Source organism: Phacochoerus africanus, chromosome 7, assembly GCF_016906955.1.
Source record: "Phacochoerus africanus isolate WHEZ1 chromosome 7, ROS_Pafr_v1, whole genome shotgun sequence".
Classification (NCBI taxonomy): domain Eukaryota; kingdom Metazoa; phylum Chordata; class Mammalia; order Artiodactyla; family Suidae; genus Phacochoerus; species Phacochoerus africanus.
Window position 1 is genome coordinate 11,746,427 of NC_062550.1, and position 23,237 is coordinate 11,769,663.

The 23,237-nt window shown below is 40.2% G+C and overlaps 1 protein-coding gene across 22 annotated transcripts in view; it reads left to right on the forward strand.

Moving 5' to 3' along the window:
* RBFOX2 (RNA binding fox-1 homolog 2) overlaps positions 1-23,237 on the forward strand; it is a 270,031-nt gene that overhangs the window by 171,903 nt on the left and 74,891 nt on the right. The window contains exon 1 of one of the 22 annotated variants that reach the window (XM_047786421.1): positions 2,034-2,250. The exons of 20 other annotated variants lie outside the window; for them this stretch is intronic. In XM_047786421.1, the coding sequence (XP_047642377.1) occupies positions 2,224-2,250 (27 nt within the window). In that variant the 5' untranslated portion in view covers positions 2,034-2,223. Of the gene's footprint in view, positions 1-2,033; positions 2,251-23,237 lie in introns of those variants that run through there. One more of the 22 variants, XM_047786424.1, reaches the window with a different exon arrangement.

Below are 23,237 nucleotides of genomic sequence, written 5' to 3' on the forward strand. Positions count from 1 at the left end.
AATGGTATACAGTTCATTTCAGTTTCTTGTATTAGAAATGAAAATGTAAATAATTATCCCATAAATATGATTTAGACTTTCCCAAAAATACACTGCATTTCCCTCATTTCCAGCGAAATTTGCATACCTCTTTTTTTGTCTTTAAAATTTTTGACTGCATTTTATATCCAAATGGACTTGTCAGTTGCACATTCAGAGAATGTAATATGTACTGTCTTCCAGATGATTTCTAAAAACTTTGATTAAGAATAAACCTAGTTCTGATTTATTTCTTTTCTCTTAATGTTTTTTTTCTGGTGGTTAAAGATCCCATCCTTTTGTACATATTTCTTTACACATTATGGATTATACTAACAGTACACAGATAGCTGTAAAATGCCAAGAATAGTGCCTGACATATTATAGGTTCACAGTACCCAGGTTCTCCAGGTTCTCCAGATCATTTGGTAGTTGCTGTGTTCTTTTCAAAATTATTAAAATGACTGTTAATTCGAATGGGAGCATGATGGTGTTATATTGGCACTGGGCCAACCAACATTATTATACCGCACACTAAAAGCCAAACAGTCCTCGTTGAGACAGCAAAAAAATGATGTCTTCTCAGTGTGATTTGTGATTTTTAATTTTGATTTTTTTATGTGTTTATTTTTTAAATAGGCATCTTAATCTAGAATTAATTTCTTTGCTCTTTGGGTACTCTACTAGGGATTATAACATAATAAATATAGCATAACTAAGAAATGTAATAAAACCTTCAGGATTTTATTTCTTAGAATACTAAAAAAAAATGAGAGCATCTTTATGTTTTTGAGAAAAACATCATAAACTCATCAAACATTCCCATAGGTTACTTTGTTTGAATATTTAATAACAGAAAATAGGGAGATTATGATGCTTATATTCAGAGGTTAAAGACTTTTCCAAGATCACTTATAAATGGGAGAATTAGTACTTTGACCAGGACTTTTGGACTGAATCATACCTTTGATGCTTTTTTTCATTACGACTTTTTACTAAGAGAACTTAGAAGAAACTCTTACATTCAGTGAACATTCTCCCAACCTTCTGCATCTAATAAGCACTCTGGAGTAACGGTCAGTAGTTGGAGTAATGGCACAAATGTCATTGTATATATGTCAGTGTCTGTAAGAAAGGGTGTATGTTTTTCAGTAGCGGCTGAGATGCAGAAGGCTGGGGAACACAAAGGGCACATTCTGAGTTAACTACAGTTTTTAATAAAGCTGGAAGCCTTGAGCAGTCCAATTTGTATCCACCTTAAGTTTCTTAAGCAATCACCTTTTTCAGATCCCCCTGATTTTTTTACAGTAGAAAAAATAAGCTCTTAAATTACCTCCCTTCTTTTTCAGTCCTTTGCAACCATTAGACTGGTTTAGGACAAGCAGCTTCTTGCATATTTCCATTCCTTGAAAACCTTCCAGTCACGGAGCAGCTTTTCTCATCTTTTATTAAATCCACTGCATCTGTAGACTGTACATCAGTGGAAATGTTTTTTTAAAAATAATTTCTCTTTCATTTATTTATTATCAGATATTCTTAGATGGAATATTTTAAATCTGTATTAACTGTGGTAAGCTGCCGTGAATACTTCCTGTGTATATAATTAATGCCACCATCGCAGATACTCACTCCTTAAAATATGCCTGCACATGGCGCCTGCCCTTCCCTCTCTCCCCCCCCTTCCCTCCTCCTCCCTCTCTCCTCTCTCTCTCTCTCTCTCTCTCTCTCTCTCTCTCTCTCTCTCCCTCTCTCCCTCTCTCTCTCTCTCTCACACACACACACACACACACACACACACACACACACACGCACGCGCAAAGCACACACCAAACTGCCATTCTCCAGCAGGCCTGTTTCTGGAGTTGGGAGATGTCAGCCTGCGGGGAGGGGGCGGGGGGAGGAGGAAGAGGTGGGGCTCTACTCTGATTAATTACCTTCGGCATTCAGGGGTGGGGCTTCCTTCAGCCATCTGCCCGAGATATGGGAGGGAGCTGGAGAAAGGAGGAGGGGGAGAGACTGCCAGAGAGGAAGAGAAAAGAAAGGAAGAAACACTAGAAAGAAAAAGGAAGGAAAACGGGATAGAGGGAGAGCAACCGCCCACCCTTAAAGAGCTAGGCTGGGGGGGGAGGGGGGAGGAAGGAGAGCCGTGGAAGGTGTGCCCAGCACGACTGCTCTGAAGTGTTCATCTTCTGTTCCATTCGGTTTATGGAGAAGAAGAAAATGGTAACTCAGGTAAGATTTGTGTTTCCTCCGTGTGTTTCTTTTCTTGTTTCTGAGATCTAAATAAAGATATGGGGGTGGGGCATAGTCACCAGAGTTTTAATTTATTAACCTTTTAGAAAGGGACAGAATTATTGCTAGCAGCTGAAAAGTGTTCGTCTGTGCCTGTCGTGAGTCGTGTGTGTGTGTGTTGTGTCCGTATCCTTTTTTCTCCCCCCCCCCCCGCCCCCGCCCCCAGCTCCGTAGCAGATTCCTGTTTCCTGTGCTGTGCAGCTGGAGCTCAGTTAAGACCCTGTGGGGATTGGTCTACCTCTTTGTCTTGGTTCTGAGGAGAGGGAGGGAGGGAGGGACCACAGAGGTAGGGAGAGATTCTTGTAGACTGCCAAAAAGAGGGCAAGGGAGCTCACTTCCTTTTAAGAATTGCAGAAGAATTTGCGTTAGAGGGAAATCTCATTCCGGATTCACTTCGGGTTCTCGGGATTGGCTGTGGAATTGTAGTTCTGCTCCCTTTGCTTTAAATGGCTTATTAAAAATGAAGGCTGGAAAAATGTTTCATTTTCGTGTCTTTGTTACTGGCAGAGGATGTTTTCAGTGAGAGCTTTAGCATCCAGGTGCAGCAGAGCCCTCCCTGGCAGAAGAACAAGTCTGAATGTATAAATGACAGTCCACGGGCATTAAAAGACATCTGAAGGAGAGGGAGTAGGAAATGAAAGCGCGCTCTCTCTGTCTGTCTCTGCCTGTCTTTGGCTATGCCAGGCAATAGCTGCATTTTAGCAAGTCATTCCTGACAGATGGAAAGGTGAATATTCTTCCCTGATTTCCCCCGGCAGTGCTCTTTTTCTTCTTGGCAACCTTCTGTATGTCCCTTTATGCTTTTTTCTTTATATGTGGGTTGAGAGACTGATTTATCAATGAGGATTATTTGCATTGTGGCACATTCATGTCATTTAAGCTCAGACTTAGGATCAGTTTCACTCCAGGCTTTTATGCTCTGTAGGGAAATTTCATCACTGGACAGTGGTTTTCCTTTTAAGGAGGTTGCCTTTTTTTTTTTTTTTTTTTTTTTAATATTCTCTTGTCTCGTTTCTTAAGTCACCACCGGAGGGCGAGAGAGTCAGCTGGCTATCTGGGTAGAGGCATCATTTTAGGAGCTGGAACCCTGTCCAGTTAAATGTTATATAATGCCCTGCAGTGCTGTTTGGAAGGAGGTAAAGCGTTAGGGAGATTTTCCCAATGTGACCTAGAGGAAAGGGAAGTTTCAAAGAATAATATCTTTCCAAAGTCAGTTTTTTTTGTTTTAGCAGTTGCTCTTCCACTTTCTTATCCCTTCATCGTTAGCCTGATTAACTCTTTAATCAAAACATTGCTCTGCCTTTTAAAAAAGAGAAAACGTGTTTCTGGCTTGTCTTTGTTGCTTGAGAGACAATACTTCTTTTTTTTTTTTTTTTAGGTAAACCTATTCTATTTATTTTTTTATTTATTTTTTTAAAATAATTTTTTTATTTTCCCACTGTACAGCAAGGGGGTCAGGTTATCCTTACATGTATACATTACAATTACATTTTTTCCCCCAAGAGAGACAATACTTCTTAACCCGGGAGCCCACATCCAGCTTTCCTTAATTGCCATATTAGAGGGTACAAGTGCTCTTTCTCAGCTATTACCAAAGCCTTTTCAACTACTTAACTTTCCATTATAGATGTTTTTAAATCAGTGAAAGAGTTATCTAAACTAGGACTTTTTAGAATCAGAGGCTTTCCATGGCCTGTTGGAGCATTTCCCCTGAGTTCTAGAAGAGCAAGTGTGCACAAGCCCAAGTTAGGGTGCACAAGCATTTGCATACCTAGTATTGTGCTCTTAATAATCAGTATTGAAGGAAACTATAATTTTAGGAACGAAGCAGAAGAGATAAGTAGGAACTGGGAAGAGGGATTTTCTTTCTTTTTGGTGGTTAAGAATTCTAGTAGATTAAAATCATGATTTTCTCAGTGTGTGTGAAGGCTTAAGAAGTAACTCATTTTTGCCTATGCTGAATTTATACAAAGTGTAGAACATCAAATTTGTGAATTTTCACTATGCCAGCATGTTTGTTTTTTGTGTACACTTTCTATGTTAATGTAATGTACATAGTTGATAGTAATCTAGAGGGGGAAAAATCAAAGGAAATAACCATAGGCCAGATTTTTATTTGTCCAGGTGATAGGCACGTGGGTTCAAGTCCCAGCCTGAGTTCTGGCTGGGTTCAAGTCATAGTGTTGTCAGTTTTGCTATGGATTTTTTTCTGAGGAAGGGGTTATCCTATTTGTTGTTGAAAGGGAAAGTGTACTAGGCCTAAAGGGGTTTCTTTGGTTTTTGTTTTTCTGAGCCAGACCTCAAATCCCACGATTTGGTAATGATATGTCACATAAGCGTTCTGAATAGAAATTATCTGCAGTGTTTAGGGTTCAGTTATCAAAATTAAACGGTCTATTGGGGTCTTTAGTGTCTTAACTAGTATATTAGGAAAAGTATTTAGCTCTCTTTTCACTCTTTTGTCACCGGGTTCCTTTCTTTAACGCCTCTCTCTATCCTGTACTATCCACCGCTCACTCGGTGCGAGAAGGTGAAGGACCTTCAGCAGATGATGTTCTTGTCACACAGTTAGGTGCACACTGTGCAGGCTTTACTATGTAGGCTCTGGTTTTATGAGGCTGGGTTTTGGCTTATAAGGCTCTGTTATAACTTATCAGAGCTTTGCTTTAAAAAAAAAAAAAAAGCAAATGGCAGTTTAATTACAGGATTCTGGTATAGTAGACAGACATGCCTGTGTGACTTTGGGAAAAAAATAACTTTTTCTCTGTCATCCGTGTCTATGTTGCAGGAGTATTTCCCTGAGATGCCCTCATTTCAGAACGTGTAAATCAGATGATTGCATCTCCTCACATCTGTGAAAGTAGTAACATGGAATAAAAAGAAAAAGAGAATTCATTCTAGGAATATGTGTCAAATTAGAAAAACAAAGTTATAAAATGACTTCAACGCCAATTAGTAAGAAAAGGTTATCCTATTTGTTGTTGAAAGGGAAAGTGTACTAGGCCTAAAGGAAAAGATTTTACGGCGTGGATGTGAAAGAAAATTTTTGTACTCTACTGTAGCTGAGGACTGCCAGTTTCTGTGGAATACAAAGCCCCCCCTTTCTTGGACAGCTCAGTGCTTTGCTGGCATTTTCTGCAAAATCTGTTTTCCATCAGGACCAAGAGGAGGGAAGGTGTTAAGAATAAGGGAGGTTGGAAAGGGGGTTGCTGCTCCTTTAAATAGTGCTGTGAGCCCATGTGGCAGCAGGCCGCCTGCTCGGGAGTGTATTCTTTTGTAATGAATCACCAGTTCCATTGTCTGCTATCTCCCCTCTTTGTAGCTCTGCAGCTCGGAAGCTACACAAGGCCCTGAGCCTTTCACCTGAGCTGCAGCCAGTTCCCTATTCTGTTCCTGGGTGGCTGGGAGGAGCGGAGAGGGAGGGTATTTATTTTATGCTTTAATTAAAGACAGATAAGAGAGGGCAGGTATGTTTTGTTTTGTTTCATTATCTCTTATCTTTTCTGTTTTGGTTTGGGTTTTTTTTTTTTTTTGAAATGACTTGGAGTGGGGCATCCATGCTCTGATTTTCCTAAGCATATCCTATTTCCTGTGAATTTTGAACGCCCTCAGTGATTACTGAGTCTCCATTTTGTGGCATTGCTTTAAAGTGATTCCATTCCCCCGAACCTCATCCCACCCTTCATCCACAGAGCTCTGGCCACACTGTTGGTTTTGGCACACTTCCACTTTCTATGGGCTGCGCAGGACTCTGGGAAGTTGGGGGATAGGCGGAGATTGTGGCTTTGAGACTAATTTATGTTCCTTTACAATGAACCAAAAAAAGCCTCACTTTTTCCAGAGATTTGGTTTCTTTCTGAATTCTTCTACATCGCTCCATATCTTCAGTTATAACCATTTCCTTGCCAAGGCCAAGCCTGGCTCGTGAAAAATATTGCTATTCTAAAAATTACTCAGCTCTCTTGAAAAAATACCCAGAATTCCATAAATGTGATTAAATATGAGCAATTTTGACTTATTAAATCACTTTTCTTCCCATCACCTCCATGCACCAAAAGCACACACTTTTTTTTTTCCCTATCCGTTTGTTTTTTCCTTTGTCTTTCTCCTTAGTTTTGCAGTGGAGATCAGGCGATCTTAGTGTTTGACGGTTTTCTCTTGGGGTTTGTATTGCTCCAGAGGTCCCCCTCCGTGTTGAAAGGTAAATGACACTCCCCATCCCTGTCAGTAGCTTAGTCCTGGTGTTGTTCCTCCGGTTGTCTGTTCTTCCCTGAAAATTGTTGTTTTGAATGTAGCAACGTTGTTGTTGGGTCTGGATGATCAACTTTTAAGCAGTCAGAAATTCTGAGGTCTGTTATCATGATACGTTGTTTCTATTTCCCAGATATTTAAAGGTCCTTCTATTACCAATAAAATGGTTAAATTCTGGAAACCTTGGAATGAAATAATTCATTAGGGGTCATTGCTAGAGTGAATCATTTAAAATGCAAGTTTGATTTTGTTGCTCCTGTGCTTTAAACTTTCCAGTTGTTTCCCTTCAGACTCAGAGTAAAGTCCTGTGTCCTTACTTTAGTCTCTAAGACCTTGAATGATTGGGAACCTGCTGTCTCTCTTGCTGCCCTTTCTCCCCTTATTTCGCTCCAGTGATACTGGCCTCTTTGCTCTTCCTTTTAACACACCTTGCATCTTCCTGCTCAGAACCTTTCCTTCTGTTTTTCTCTTAGTCCCAAAGGTTCTTCCCTCAGATACCACATGGCTTCTCAAGAGCTCTCCTTTGACCTTATCTGAACTTGAATTCCCCAGCCACTTCCTATCCCCCAACCAGCTTTTTCTTCACTTATCATTGATATTAATGTTTGTCATTACTTGTTATGTTTGTTTGCTTGTTAATATCACTGCTATCTCACCTCTCCAAAGAATATAAGCTCTGTGAAGCAGGGACCTTGTCAGCAGTCTGTTTTATTCCCAGTATTTAGAACTATGCCTGGCACAGGCAAAAATAATAGCTGATCTGCTATCTGTATATATGATGCATTACCATCAGGTACTTTACCTACAATAGCTCTTTGAACCCTCTCAACAATGATATGATTATCCCCGTAGTACAGAAGAAGAAACTGAGGCGTATCATGGTTAGATAACTTGCCCACATTATAAGCTACTAAGAGATATTGTGGGGATTCACATCCACAACTAGCTTGGGAATCTATACTTTTAGCGACCGTACCCTAATGCCCTTTGCAGGAATTACGTAATTCAGTTAATATTGGTTGAACATGTGGATGAATGCGTTTAGTTGAGACTCTGATTCGCTTCTGGAATTTCCATCTCTGATGTTGTTCAAGGCTTTGATGGAATACTTGGCAGTAACAAGGAATTCACTATAGAATAAAATGAATTTATTTTTCTAATATTACATAATAATATTAGATTAGATTATAGAGTGTATATTATGCATTAGGCACTATTGTCAGTACCTTATATAATGCCTTTTAGCAGCCTTATAAGTACCATTAATGTCCGTATTGTAGAAATTAGGAAACAGGGATACAGAGAAGTTACGTAACTTGGCCAAATTGGCAGCACCAGAATTTAAACCCAAGGAGTTTGGCCCCAGCTTCCCCATTCCTTAACTACCACTAATAATTGCTGTTATTGAAACAGCCTTTATTTTTACATACCTACTTTGTACCAATTTTACGTACAAATCTCATTTATATACATAACAATTACTACATTCATATCATGTGTCACTTGTCAGTCTCTTTTTGAGGTAGATGGTGTTTTTCTCATATAGTAGACTTTGAATTCAAGAGGTCAAGCAACATTGTAGTTCTGGGAACAGACAGGGATAGGTTTCAAATTGGAATCCATTTAATTCCACATTTTCATACTCTTCCATTATACTACAAGCCCTCCAGAATAAATGGTTCCATTAAAAAGTAGCAGAGTTTTCCTTATGGTGAGCTAAAAATCTGTTTTCATTAGCGTCTTCTCATTCTTTCTATTTCTAGCATCCAGGGTCACATAGAGTGGCTTCATCTCTCTTTTTCATAAAACTAAAATATCTGGAAATAACTGCTAAGTGTTCTCCTTAATTTTCTGTTCTGTTTACTCATCTTACCGACCTCCTTGAATTATTCCTCCTAGAAACATACTGTTTCTAGAGTCTTTACTGTCCTGGACTAATTATGTCAGTTATATGAAGGATTTATCATTTCTAATTACTAAGTACTATGAGTATCATTAAATATCATTAAGTATCATATCTTTGTTATAAGTTTTGTTTTTTGACATGTTTGACTTGACTCAGTTTTCATAGCTTATTACCAGGTAGTGTTGTCAGCAATTTAGAATTTATAACTTCAAAAATGAGGGTATATTATCCTCAATGTGTAAGTAGGATAGTATTTTTCTTCTCCACTTTAAAGAATCCCATCACCTGGTTGGCAAGGATCTACCTGTCTTCTAAGCTCTGGGTCTTGCTTAGATCCCTCAAAGGTTACTAACACTGAAACTGACTTTTTAAAAATACAACTTTGAAGATGGCAATTGGACCCTATTAAAAATCAGCAAATTTGATCACTTCCCTTGAGATGCTAAAATTGTATCAGAAAAGAGTGGTGAAAAGCCAAAACTGGCAATTACAGTCTTTTAAAGCAATAGCAGCAGTAAATCATGGTCTTATTTTTCTGTTGAGAATAGAAGTAAAACACAACCAAAAAATAAACCCTTGAAAAATATTCTGATTTAGTAATACTTATAAATCAAATACCTTAGAAATATTCTTAGATTAGCTTTCTTTGGTATATTACTCTTTTTATCATTCCTCTTGGGTTTTTTCAAAGGGCTATCAGTTTCAGAATATTAGACTAAAGCTGCTTCTTTACTTAATGGCCCAGGAAATAGGTACAGCTAGACTGCTATTAACAGAAGGAAATACAGCTTTAAAATTGTAACTCGAAATCGTATAAGTGAAGATATTTAATTCATTTAGAATTGCAAAGAGTTTCTGTCGTGTCTCAGTGGTTAATGAACCCGACTAGGAACCATGAGGTTGCAGGTTCGATCACTGGCCTCGTTCAGTGGGCTAAGGATCCAGCATTGCCCTGAGCTGTGGTATATAGGTCAAAGACACGGCTCCGATCCCAGGTTGCTGTGGCTGTGGTATAGGCCAGCAGCTACAGCTCCAATTCGACCCCTAGCCTGGGAACCTCCGTGTGCTACAGGTGCGGCCCTTAAAAAAGACAAAAAAAAAAAAAGAATTGCAAGATAAAGTTTTTCAACAAAAATTTGATATTTTGTATATAAAGAAATATTTTAGAAGAAAATATGGAAATGGAAATCAATAACTATGAAATTAGAAAATAATACTTTTATATCCACAAATAATATAACTGTAGTCTTTTATCTACTATTATGAGATATCTTGTAAGAAGTTCTGAACAGAGAAGCTGAGAATTAATTGAAGGAGACAAGGTTTTGAAAGACTCCTGTAGAACAGAAATCCATAGACATTTTCTGTCAATGGCTAGATAGTAAATATTTTTGGCTCTGCAAGCCATGCAGTCTCTGTTACAACTATTCAGTCTGCCATTTCATCGTGAAAATAGTCACTTCTAGTAAAATTTTATTCATGAACACTGAAATTTTAATTTGATATTATTTCCATGTATCACAAAATATTCTTCTTTTGAATTTTTTTCAACTATTTAAAAGTGTAAAAACCATGCTTAGCTTTCAGGTTGTACAAAAACAGGTGGTGAGTCAGCTTTGGACCAAAGCCATAGTTTGGCAGCCCCTGACTTAGAGGGATGCAGTCAGGACACAGCTTCTAGCAGCTTTGATAAGTCATCTTAAATCCCTGTTAGGGTGAAACCCAGATTTGCTCTCTTATTTTTCCCTTCCAGAAAAGAGGAAGATTCTTTTCCTTTCCTCACTTGCTGTCTCCCTCTTCTCTAGCCCCAAATCTGAACTACTTGCTATCCCCCAAATATGCCCTATTTTATACCTTCCTGCTTTTCATATATTTCTTTATATACTATTTTTCATGTATTATTACTTTGGGCCAGAATACCTTTTTCTCCCACATGATTAATTTCTTGCCTTAAAGATTCAGCTTCGGCTTAAGCTACTTCAGAAAGCTTGCCCTGTCTCATGGAGTTGTCCCTCTTTTATGCTTCCTTGGAGTTGTGTATGTGTTGTTCTCTTAGCTCATTTAAGTAGTACTGTAATTATGAATATATTTGCCTTTTTTCCCATTAGATTGTAGTTTCTTTCAGGATTGGAACTAGATTGCCAGTGTTTATTATCATATCTGCTTCAATTTAGTATCTAATAATACTTCTTGATTGAATTAATGAACTTTACTTGTTACTTCACTGACAAGTGTAAAACCAGAAGCCTAAAATTGGGTAGTCACATATATCCTAGTGCTTGTTACTTAAATCAGTTAATACTTAAAAATATAATGTCATTTGGAAACGGATGCTTTATTTGATTAGAAGAAAGGAGGATTTGGGAGCAGACAGCCCTTTGGGGAACGCAAAAATCCCGTCGTAGATGTTCCAGTGGAGGCTGCATATATCCAGAAGTTAGGGTGTGGGTAAGTGGCATAGGAGCTCTGGCCTTCTGCGAAGTCCGCCAAGAGGGAAGAAGAGTATGACCCCCCAACAAATATGGAAAGGGCAAAGGAAGTGAAAAGGTGGCAATGACATTTTTGGGAATGGCAACCCAGAAGTGTGTCAGATGTAGTGTATTGACTCCAAGCCACCTCCCGCTCACCTCTTCCTTCCACTTAAAAAGGCCAGGAGTTAAATTCTTTTATCTTTTTATTTTTTGGCATGTGGAAGTTCCCAGGCCACGTATCAGACCTGAGCCACAGCAGTGAGTTGGGCCACTGCAGTGACAGTGCTGGATCCTTAACCCACTGAGCCACAAGAGAACTCTGGGGTTAGAGTCCTTTTTTTTTTTTTTTTTTCTTTTTTTTTTTTTGGCTAGGGGTCGAATTTGAGCTGCAGCTGCCGGCCTACGCCACAGCTACAGCAACACCAGATCTGAGCTGTGTCTGCGACCTACACCACAGCTCACGGTAATGCTAGATCCTTAACCCCCTGAGCGAGACCAGGGGTCAAACCCACGTCCTCATGGATGCTGGTCGGGTTTGCCAACCACTGAGCCACGATGGGAACTCCTAGATTCTTTTTTTAAAGCTGAGGAGAGGAGGGGATAAATTTGGAGTTTGGGATTAACAGCTACACACTGCTATAGTAGATAAACAACAAAGACCTACTGTGTAGTACAGCAAACTATATTAGTGTCTTGTGATAACCTATAATGGAAAAGAATCTAAAAACAAATTTATATAGATCACTTTGCCATACACCTGAAACTAACAGAACATTGTAAGTCAACTGTACTTCAGTTTAAAACAAACAAAAACTCAACTCAGATATATGTTAGACCATACCATTCTCAGTCATTTTCAAGGCTTGCTTTTTATTGCTTTTAGTATTTTTTCCTGTGTATTTCCTTTGGATAGTTTCTCTTTTGGTGTAATTAAGTGTACTGATCTTTGCTTCTGCAATGTCTAATCTACCATTAATCCAAACTAATTTTTTAAAAATCTCAGACAGCATAGTTTTCATCTCTAGAATTTTGATATGGATCTTTATATATCTCCCATGTCTCTTAACATGCTTAGTTTTTCTATTACATACAGTTTTTTTTTTTGAACATATGGAATACAGATTTTTAATGTCCTTATCTGCTAATTCTAACATCTATATTCGTGCTAGATCAGTTGAAATTGATTGATTTTTCTCATCACTATGGTTTGTGTTTCCTGTTTCATTGAATGCCTGGCGATTTTTGAATGGATGCCAGACATTGTGAATTGTACCTTGTTGGATTTGGTGCTGTACCTGATCCTTTTTTTTTTTTTTTTTGTCTTTTGGCCGTTTCTTTAGGCCGCTCCCACGGCATATGGAGGTTCCCAGGCTACGGGTCCAGTCGGAGCTGTAGCCACCAGCCTACACCAGAGCCACAGCAACTCGGGATCCAAGCCGCGTCTGCAACCTACACCACAGCTCATGGCAACGCCGAATCCTTAACCCACTGAGCGAGGCCAGGGACCGAACCCGCAACCTCATGGTTCCTAGTCGGATTCGTTAACCACTGCGCCACAACGGAACTCCTGTACCTGATGCTTTTTAAATTACCAGGTCTTCCACTCTCATTCTTGGCAATGGGCCCTATTCCTGACAATGTGTGAGCTCCTAGCACTTGTTCCCGCCAGCTCTTTGCGGTGCCCCCTTTGATAGCCTCAGGTAGTTGTGCACATATTCTAAGTTTAATTGTACTTGAGAGGAGCCCTCTGTAAATCTTCCAAGTTCTCTTTGTTAAGTTCTCTCTTCCACAGTGTTCTCCCCTGGGAGGGCCAGCCACCTTGGCTTCCCCGGACTTCAGGCTTTAATCTCAACTCACAAGACCACCAGGTTCTGCCCAGCTTCCTTTTCTCTGCGCCACCCTGGGAACTTTCTCCAGTCAGTAAGTGGAACAGTTAGAAAGCTCACTTTTTTTTTTTCTTTTTGGTGTTTTTTAGGGCAGCACCCACCGCATATGGAGGTTCCCAGGCTAGGGGTCAAGTTGGAGCTACAGCTGCTGCCCTATGCCACAGCCACAGCAACGCAGGATCCAAACCGGATCTGCAACCTACATCACAGCTCACAGCAACGCCGGATCCTTAACCCACTGAGCAGGGCCAAGAATTGAACCTGTGTCCTTATGGATGCTAGTCAGATTCATTTCTGCTAAGCCACGATGGGAACCGCAAGCTCACGTTAGTTTTTCCCATCTCAGGAATCACTGTCTTTCTTTGCCTACTGTACAGTGTCTTGAGTGCTATTTTTTCATGTATGTTGTTGTGTTTTTTAGTTGTTGGAGGTGGCAAGAGAAATCTGGTCCTTGTTACTCCATCTGGATTGGAAACAGAAATGAGACCACTTATTTTTCAATGAAAATTACATGAAAAAGGAGCCAAACAGTAGTATTAGAGAGGTGGTATTGGAGACGAAAGCATATGATGCATAACTAATTGAAGTACAAGGTAGAATATGAAATAACATGGGTGTGATGGCAGTGAGGGACCGTTAGAGGATGAGCAAAGAATTAGTTTGGGAAGTTTAGCAGAAAGGGGAAGCCTGAAAGGAAGGGCTATGGCATATATTGTGTGTCTGTGTGTGTGATTTATGCAAGACATTATCTGGGTCTAGAGCCAAATTCTTGAGCATTGAGTGACATTCAGTGGTGGAATAATTTCAGAGAGAGTCTAGGGCTAATCTGATGAAAGGCAAAAATAGTTCTTTAACAAAAATACATGGACAAGATCACGGGAAAAAAATAGTGTTTCAGTGTTTTTGTCCTTAAACCTGATTTGTGGTCTGTTGTAGAAAAGGAGAAAGATCCTTTTCTCTTGTGAATTACCTGTCATGGCAATTCCAGCAGGATAGGGGTGCAGAAAAGTCAAAGTACCACTTGTTCACTTCAACCACATAGACGAAAGGGCTACTACCTAAGACTGCAAAAGTGGTGATCATTGATCCAAAATTTATGGAACTTTAATTGTACATACAACTACCATATGACCCAGCAGTCCCATTCTTGGGCGTATATCCAGACAAAGCTTTCCTTGAAAAAGACACATGCACCCGCGTGTTCATTGTAGCACTGTTCACAATAGCGAAGACATGGCAACAACCCAAATGTCCATTGACAGATGATGAATTAAGAAGCTGTGGTATATATACACAATGGACTACTATTCAGCCATAAAAAGAAGAAAATAATGCCATTTGCCGGCAACATGGATGGAACTAGAGACTCTCCTGCTAAGTGAAGTAAGTCAGAAAGAGAAAGACAAATACCATATATGATTTCACTTATATTTGGAACCTAATATATGGCACAAATGAACCTTTGCACAGAAAAGAAAATTATGGATGTAGAGAACAGACTCGTGGTTGCCAAGGGGGAGACGGAGGGATGGACTGGGAATTTGGGGGTTAATAGATGCAAACTATTGCCTCTGGAATGGATAAGCAATGAGATCCTGCTGTATAGCACTGGGAACTTTGTCTCGTCACTTATGATGGAGCAGGATAATGTGAGAAAAAGAATGTATACATGTATGTGTAACTGGGTCACCAAGCTGTACAGTAGAAAATTGACAGAACACAGTAAACCAGCTATAATGGAAAAAATAAAAATCATTATAAAAAAATTTTTTTAAATAAAATTTATGGAACTTTAGAAGGCCTTTCAGCCGGGCTGTTTAAATGGTTTTCAGATTATCTGGACAGTTGGGTGGGGTGAGGTCACTGTGGATCTAAACTTGTTCGTACTAGAGGCGGGCGGCGTGGCCCTGTCAGGAGTCTGCTTCCATTAAAATGTGTGCCTGCCATTCTGCTAACATAGCCATTGTGAACAGAAGTTCAGCCAAATATGTGCTGTAACGGTTTCTCTCTTGAGGAACCAGGAGGCATTTTTGTGAAACTGGGAGTCTGTGTGTTTTTTGGATTAATTTCACTCAGCCTGTGTTTTATATAAAGCCTTTAGTAAAACGAATGTGAACCTCCTCCCCCACCGCGTTGGTATCGATGTTACTCTTTATGGGAGAAAGAATTTGAAGAACTTGAAAGTTCCAACTCCGCTGCTGGGTTTATACTGTGGGCTGTATGTACTCTTCCCCTTTCCTCTCCCCTTCCTTCTTCTTCCCTCCCTTCTTTACTTCCGTCCTCCCTCCCTTCCTCCTCTCCTTTGAAGTAAATACTTTTGTATACACGATCTCAGTTCATTCTTACGGATACCCCATTAGGTGTCTCTCCTTCTCATTTCTAAAGAAAATAGTGAGGCCGGAGAGGTTAAGCGACTTGTCCGCAGTCACACAGCTGTACATGGCACAGCCTGGCTTTGAACCCACATTTAGTTTATTTCATAGTTTATACTCTTTCTACCTTTGTTTTTGTTGTTATTGTTGTTGTTTTTTATGACAGCCGTTATAGTAACCATAGTGTGAAGAATACAGACCTTAGTATGTATTTAACTTTTTCTTTGCATAAGAAAAATCTCTGCAACTCACCTTTAGCCAAAACCTTGAGGAAGGACTGCTGATTTTCCTGGAGCCTTGGGTTCCTCTGGGATAAGTGCAGCATCGATCAATTTGACTATTCTATATATAACTTTCATTTCCTGAAATTTTATCTCAGCGCAAGTTCTCCAGTTTGATGGCTTAGTATTTCGTACACGAGCATTTGTGCAGAATGAGAGAGAAGTCAGAGCACAGGTTCTTCAGAGCAGCCCTTAGCCACTTTGGGAAGGGAACAAATAAGCTATGTAATGGTACTTTGTTGACTGTTACAAAAGAAGACACAGTTTCACATGGTAATACATCTAATGTTTCTTCTTTTTTATTATAGTCTGTCCCTTGGGTAAGGCCTCTTTTTCACAGAATCAGATTCTTAGAGCTAGAGTGAACTTTATTTTATGAATCAGGATACAGAACCAGTGAGTTATCCAAGGTCATATGGCAGAGTAACAGCAGAATGGAGCTAGTTCTCCATCTGGTAATCTTTCTACTGTCAGAACATCCTCTTAGGAAGTCCAGACCTTTACCAAAAATGTTTAGTCTGTAAAGGCTAAAATATCAAGTCCTTATGCTCCTCATTCCCAAAAAGGAAAATATTAAAACGAGCAAAATGTTCAACTCATGTATCTAGAGCATTCCTTGCTGGAAAATTTTTTTTTGTTTTTCTAGGGCCACACCTGAGGCATATGAAAGTTCCCAGGCTAGAGGTTGAATCAGAGCTGCAACTGGAGCCTCCTCCACAGCCACAGAACCGGGACCTGAGCCGCATCTGCCACCTACACCACAGCTGATGCCAACGCCAGAGCCTTTAACCAACTGGACGAGGGCAGCAATCAAACCTGAGTCTTCGTGGATACTAGTTGTGTTCTTAACTCACTGAGCCGCAACGGGAACTCCTGGAAAATTATTTTTCAATGAAGCTAGATAGTCTAGTTGATGTAATGAAGTTCTAAATGTGAAAGCTTATAAAAAAATAAACATGCCCCCCCCCCTTTTTTCAAAGTATGCTTGAAGACTTTTCTGGTTTTGTTTGGTTTTTGAGCATTTGACTTGACATGGACAGGAAGGATGGAATAAAATCTGGGAACGTTTTCATTACCAAACAACTATCAGCGCATATAGACAGCTTCTTTTTGGTGCTCTTGGGAACTGATTTTAGATCTCCACTCTCAGTTTTCTGCATGCTGCCTCTGTTAACTTGAATATCCTTCCTTAATCTGAGACAGGTTTTCCTGGTTAGTAATAACAGCTTATTTTTGATCGCTTTTTTCATGACTCCTCCCAACATGGGACTCTAATTTCTTTGCTAGGTTTGTTTGTCTCATTGTGGTAAAGGGTTAAATATTGCAGTCACTAGTTTATATTTCATTGCCATTGCTGAGGGGTCGGAGTCTGTGGCATGCCTTATTGATCCGTGTGTTAGAGATCAATAATAGGGTAACGGGAGATGTCTTCCTTCCTTCCGACTGCGTTCTGATCTTGGCCACTGTTGCATTCGTGAAGGAAGGAGTGAAGAGTCAGGCATTCTGACTGGCAAATGCTGGATTTTTGTTTTCTTCTCTGAGAGTGATTAGACCTTGAAAGTCTTTTGCTTTGTCAGCACAGAGAAGCATGTTTAGCACCAGATGCTGGACGCACTTGGACTGGGACTCGAAGGACACGTTTAGTTCTGATCTTTGAGTGTCTTTGCTTCTGTGGTCTAAGTGCATCTGATGTGCTAAAGCGTAAGTACAAGGGCTGTTTCAAGAATTGTGGTAAACACTTTCCATTTTCCTTTAAGCTTCTCCACTTTGCCTTTAGTAAATCTTGGTGGTGGTAAAGAGTTAAAGAAGCATAGAAATTCATTAACCCATGTCCTTTCTCATAATAAAAAAGAACCTGGAATTCTAGAATTTACTTAAGGTTGAAATCTCTTGCAGAAAACAAATCATGACATGTGGGTCAGGGTGATAGATTGTTTTACTTGCCTCTCATCTCTTGTAAGACTCCACTGAAATAGCAATATAGAACTACAAAAAGAGGTAAGCCAAGAACAGCAAATAGGGAAGGGTGAAGAGTGATGTTACCAATAAACAAGAGAGTTAAACAAATTACTGGAAAAGATAAAGCAAATGGAACCACCTGATGGATGGAGGAGAAGCTAAAGCCTGACAATTAGGAGCAAGCCCTATGCTAGGAGGCTGAGTGGTATGGAAGCTGGTCTGCCCAGCAGGAGCCCAGGAGGCTCCAGACTCAGAGTAGAAGTGAAGAAGGATGGAACGGGGATTCTGTGTGCATTATAGGGGATAACTCAACTCCTTAGCATTGCTGTAGCCTTTCCACCTCCTTCCCAGTCCCTTTCCACCCCCTTCCCAGTAGAAACAGCCATTTACTGTGCTGCCCCCTTTGTCCAGCATTAAAAAAGGAAAAACCCAAGCCCCAGATTGTTTGACTCCAAATAAGTGGATCAGAATGTTTGGGGAAACCTAATTCTTTTTTATGTTATATGTTGGCACCCCTTCCTTTAATCTGTTATTTGGGGGATGGGAGGAGATCATTCCACACCTTGCTAGCAGGTTATGCTAAAGCAAAGTCTGCCACTTGCTCCTCCTTATTTCATACTGAGTTCCCAGTTAGAATTTTAATTCCAGGGAGAGACCTAATAAGAAAACAGATTTCCATATACAACAGCAGAGGAAACCCACAGCACCTAACCAGGTTCTCATACTGGGTCACCAGTGCTTAAGGATCAAGAGGAACTTTCGGAATTAAAGAGGCAGAAGAAACAAATGAAAACCTGCCCCTAGGGGGAAACAGATAATCCAGGGCACAGGGGAGACTTTAAAGAGGCATCCTCATGTAGTCAGATTAAAGAAGATCATGCATTCATAAAACCAGCACTGGTGGGATGACAAGGGAACAGCTGGAGAATGAGTGAGAATGATAGAAATTAGGAATGATAGTCCAAAGAAAACATGCCATGGAAGGATCGAGTTCAAGATCTGTCCCCAGATTCAGGGCTTTGAGACAGGAAGCTGGAAGACACAGCCTGAGACAAAACCTTACCTGCCAGTCCTTTATTAGGGAGTACAGTCTCAGGAAAGCAGGGTGAGGGAAGGGGGTGCCAAGAAGGAAGAAAGGCCAGCCGAAGCTTTTGTAAGGGACGCTGCTGACGACTTGAGTCTTTAGAGAGGTGGTGTACAACTGTTGCTCCTCTAGCCGGTCCATCCGAAGGGAGTGTGCAGAGGTTTTATCTGCTGCTTTCCTCTCATCTCCTGCTTCTCCCCCTTTTGGTCAAAATGTGCCATGTAGGTAATGCCCCTGACCTCAGTGGCCCCACGGGGAGGCCAAGCCCCGCACTCTGTGTGTACAGATCTGCAGAATGACATGACAGCGAAGTCTGGACGGGTGAGGGGAGTCAGGAACCCCCAAGGTAGCCTCTTCCTTGGAAGCTCAGCCTTTTAAGGAACTATGAAAAGGGGGCTACTTCCAGAAGGACGGATGAAAAGGGAGAGGTGGGAGACTGCTGCTTTCTACCCAGGCTCCTCGGTGCCTATTTGGTTTGTTAGGCACATGTATAAATTTGATAAATTTAAAAGTTAACTTTAAAAACGAAAATAGGTTTCCCAGAACACCCTGGAAATAAATATCAAAGATCTTTTAGAATGCATTTGGGGGGGAAAATGGATTTTGAATATTGAAAGATAGAATCTAATCAGTAGTTTGTGTCAGGACAATCCTTTTTAAGAGAATTAACTTGTGGAATAGATCCTTCTGCCTTCTCGCCCATTCTTACTCACTCCCCATGACATCTAGGAGGCCTCTACCCCTCCCCATGCCCCTGCCAGGCTCTGCTGAGTCTACCTTTGGGTCGTCTCTAGCAGTTGTCTACTCTGCCTCTGCTGTAGTTCATAGTCTTATTATAAATCCCTCCACATTTAGAGAATCCTTCTAAGAGCTCTGTTTGTCTTCCCTCCTCATGGCACCTTATGTTTCTCATGCTGAGTTTTGGTCTCTTCCTGTACTAATTTTGGTTATAACTTAACTATAAACTTTTGTTATTTTTTTTTAATTTATATACTTTAAGAGGTTGTATGTGTTTCTTTTTTCCTTTAGCAAATACTTATAGTTTTTAAGGTAGTCACGAAAGATACAAAAATGAATTAGGCCTGGACAGTTACCTGCCCTCAAAGAATCTATGTTCAGGAGAGGCAACAGATATGTAAACCAGCAGTTGTACTAGAATTCAAGGGCTAGGCTGGGGGTGAGTAAGAGGAGAGAGATGGTTTTTTTCCTTTTTGGGTAAATCAGAGAAACTGCAAAAAGCAGTAATTCCAACTGTATCTTAAAGAGTGTGAACAAGTTGGCCAGTTGGAGAAAGTTAGATAGAGAAGAGCTCTCTAAGCAGAAAGAATAACAGGTACAAAGAGCCTTGGGGGTGGGGGGGTACAAGACAACCCAAAGTGTCTCCCCGGGTTGATGCACAGAGAGTGCTAACTGGGCCAAGCCACTGTCATCTCCCTGTCGGGTTACATGGCAGCCTCCCAACTGGTCTGCCAGCTTCTATCTTTGCGGAGTAATCTATTGAAAACCTAAATCTCTGCTGCTTCTCTGCGCAGAAGTCTCAGCGGAAAGTAGAAGCCAAGACCCCTTGCAGTGGCCTTAGGTGTTACAAGATTGCTACTTCAACATGGCCCTTTCCCCATCGCCACCCTTCTCACTTCATCTCTGCCACTCATTTCCTTGCTTATTCCAGTTCGGTCACCTGGACCTTCTGGACCCAGGTTCCTAGAGTAAACTGAGCGTGTTTTCACCTCTGAGCCTTTGCATCTGTGTTCCCTGTGTCCGGAGTGCTCTTCCGCATAGACACGTGGGTGGCTGCTCCCTCATTCTCTTCAGGCATCTGCTCAAAGGTCACCTCTCCTGACCACCCTGTATGGATAGTGACCCTGTCCCTCCAACTCTGATCCTCCCTGCTTCCACACTGTACACTTTGTTGCTTTGTGTTTCTCCATACCACACCATCTGTTTCTTGTTTTGCTTGCCTATTTATCATCGCTCTCTCTCCCTACTAGAATGTAAACTCTGTAAGAGTAGGAACTTTGTTTTTTTAATCACTGTTATTTCCCCAGCATCAGAACAAAGTGTCTAATAATGCATAGTAAGTACTCAGTAAATCGTGGGTGGCAAGAATTGAAGCTGAATAGATGAAACATGCAAGGGGCATGACTTCCATACAGTGGTCTTTGGATCTCAGACTGTGAGCATTGAGGAATCTGGGATTTTAAGAAGAGAATTCATTAGCAATATCTGATTTAGGTTTTATTTGGAAAGATCATTCTGGCAGCCGCTTGGAAAATTCATTAGGTTGAGGTTAAGTTAGAAGAAAAGAGAACTATTAAAAGATTCTTGGGTTAGCTGGTGAGAGTTGATGAGAGCAGAGACTCATATTTTTCTTTTTATTTCCTGCAGTACATACCATGGACTCTCACATGTAACCTCTTGGTGTGTAATGTAGATATTTACTAGAACTGTAATAACTCATTTTCAGTGGTAAATGTTTATGAATGATTGTATCATAATTGTAATCATTGTAAGCTTTCTGCAGGGTTCCTAAAACTATGGCGAGAAAGGCCTCTGACAGAAGCAGATATTCAGCTACCTTCAATTTAGCATCTATTTTCAAATGATCAATTACAATATGCTTAGCGTTTGGTGCGGAGCCTCTGATAAAGAAGTTCATGATTGGGAGTTCCTGTTGTGGCTCAGCAGTAACAAACTCCACTAGTATTCATGAGGATATGGGTTCAATCCAACGCCTCACTCGGTGGGTTAAGGATCTAGTGGTGTAGGTCGCAGACATGACTCAGATCCCTCGGTGCTGTAGCTGTGGTGTAGGCCAGCAGCTGCAGCTCTGATGCGACCCCTAGCCTGGAAACTTCCATATGCCACGGTGCAGCCCTAAAAAGCCAAAAAAAAAAAAAAATTATGATTTAGTTCCTAATTTACATGTGAAATGAATAGAAGAAATATAAACCATCACGTAACTGTGGTTGCAGGCAAATGCAGCTTTGTTCTAGGAAGGATATAAGGAAAGTTTTTGTCTTACTAAATATATATGTATATTTATAATATGAATTACTCATTTTTAAAAAGTGGACTGTAATAGAATATCCAGTGCAAAAATCTACAAAGAATGATTAAATATTATTCAGGGGATAGTAAAAGATCTTGCTAATATTTTATTCTGTACCTGAGTTGTGGCTCTTTTCAAAGATACTCCAGTTTAGCAGAGATGCAAACTTAATTGTCCATGAAGATACAATAAAAAAGTAAATTAATTTAAGTTGTAGTGAAAAGTTTGGTTGAGAAAAAGAATAATCATCCATGCATTGTGTATACCAGCAGTTACATTGAACAGGACAGACAACCAACCATTAATTGTGTATCGGGGCCTTCTGTTTCCAAGGAAGCAGGTAACTGACCCAGAGTCTCTCTGGCGGTCTCGTGTTGCCAGTGGAAGACATGATTCATGGATGTTTGAGGTTCTAAATACTGCTTTAAGAATATCTAGAAGGAAGCACTCTTAAGAGGTTGGAGAAATTAAGACTGTTATAGGGTTTGTCATTTTTAACCTAGTTGACTATTGGTTTGAATGACTTTGTTCTGAAATATTTATTTTTCTGTTTAAATATTCATTGCCTTGAGGTGGCAGAATTTAACCTAAGGGGAGAGGTCATGCTGGCTTTTCTCTCTGAGCAATTTGAAAGAGGTTGTGTGTGTGTCCTTTGAACACAAGTGATTTGATGGCAAGTTTGCAGCATTCTTGTTGGCCAAGCCTCTACCTTCCTTAGACTTGTATATACCAAATCCGTAATGTGTTTTTATTCTAAGCATGAAGGTCAAGTATATTGTATTTCCTGTTTTATCATATTTATCATCTGTTTGCAGGAGCTCAAAATTGCTCTTAGTCCCCTCCTGCATTCCATCTCTCCTTTATGCGGCTGTAGCACATTCACCTTGGGTCTTGGTCCCTCAGTTATACTCACTCTAAAAAAAGGATCCATTGTTATCCTACAGACATGAAAACAATTATATTTGGGGCCATTCTTACAGTACTTTATGCTTAGCACTGTTTGTAGCGCAAATAACATTGATGTAATTATTAGTTTACTTGCCTTTCTCATCTTTTAAATTTAGTCCTATGAAAGCAAAGTCTTATTTTTGCCCGTCCCCCCCTCATATTAAAGAATAGCATGTTGTAAGTAGTTAAATGTTGGTAAGTAATTGACGCAAATAATACTCAGAATAATTCTGTAAGAACAGAGAATATGCTTATGAAGTAATAATAAAACAAACTCATTTACCCTTGTGCCTTGTAAATAATGAAAACACCTTAAGAGTCCTGCGAAAAGTGAGTAGGTTAATAAGTCCTGAATAATGAGTCTGCAACTATACATCTTGAAAAATCATGCTGTTCCACCTGGTGTCCTGTAACTGATTGGTCGCAAAATTCTTGAAATTCCACCACATAACGTCTCTTGACTTCCTTTGCCCACTGCATTTGTTTAGGCCACCTGTCTTCTCCAGCATATCGCAAAGCCTCCTGTTTCCGCCTCCTGCCTGTATCCCCACTCCCAGGGCATTCTGCATACTGTTAACACTATGTAAGTTGTGATTCTGTTATTCCTCTATTTTGACAGTTCTTCACTGCCAAGAAATAGTAGTTAAATTCCTCAAAATCTAACTGATTTGGATATTGGGGTACTCAATATACAGAGCAAAATTGCACAAAGGATCAGAG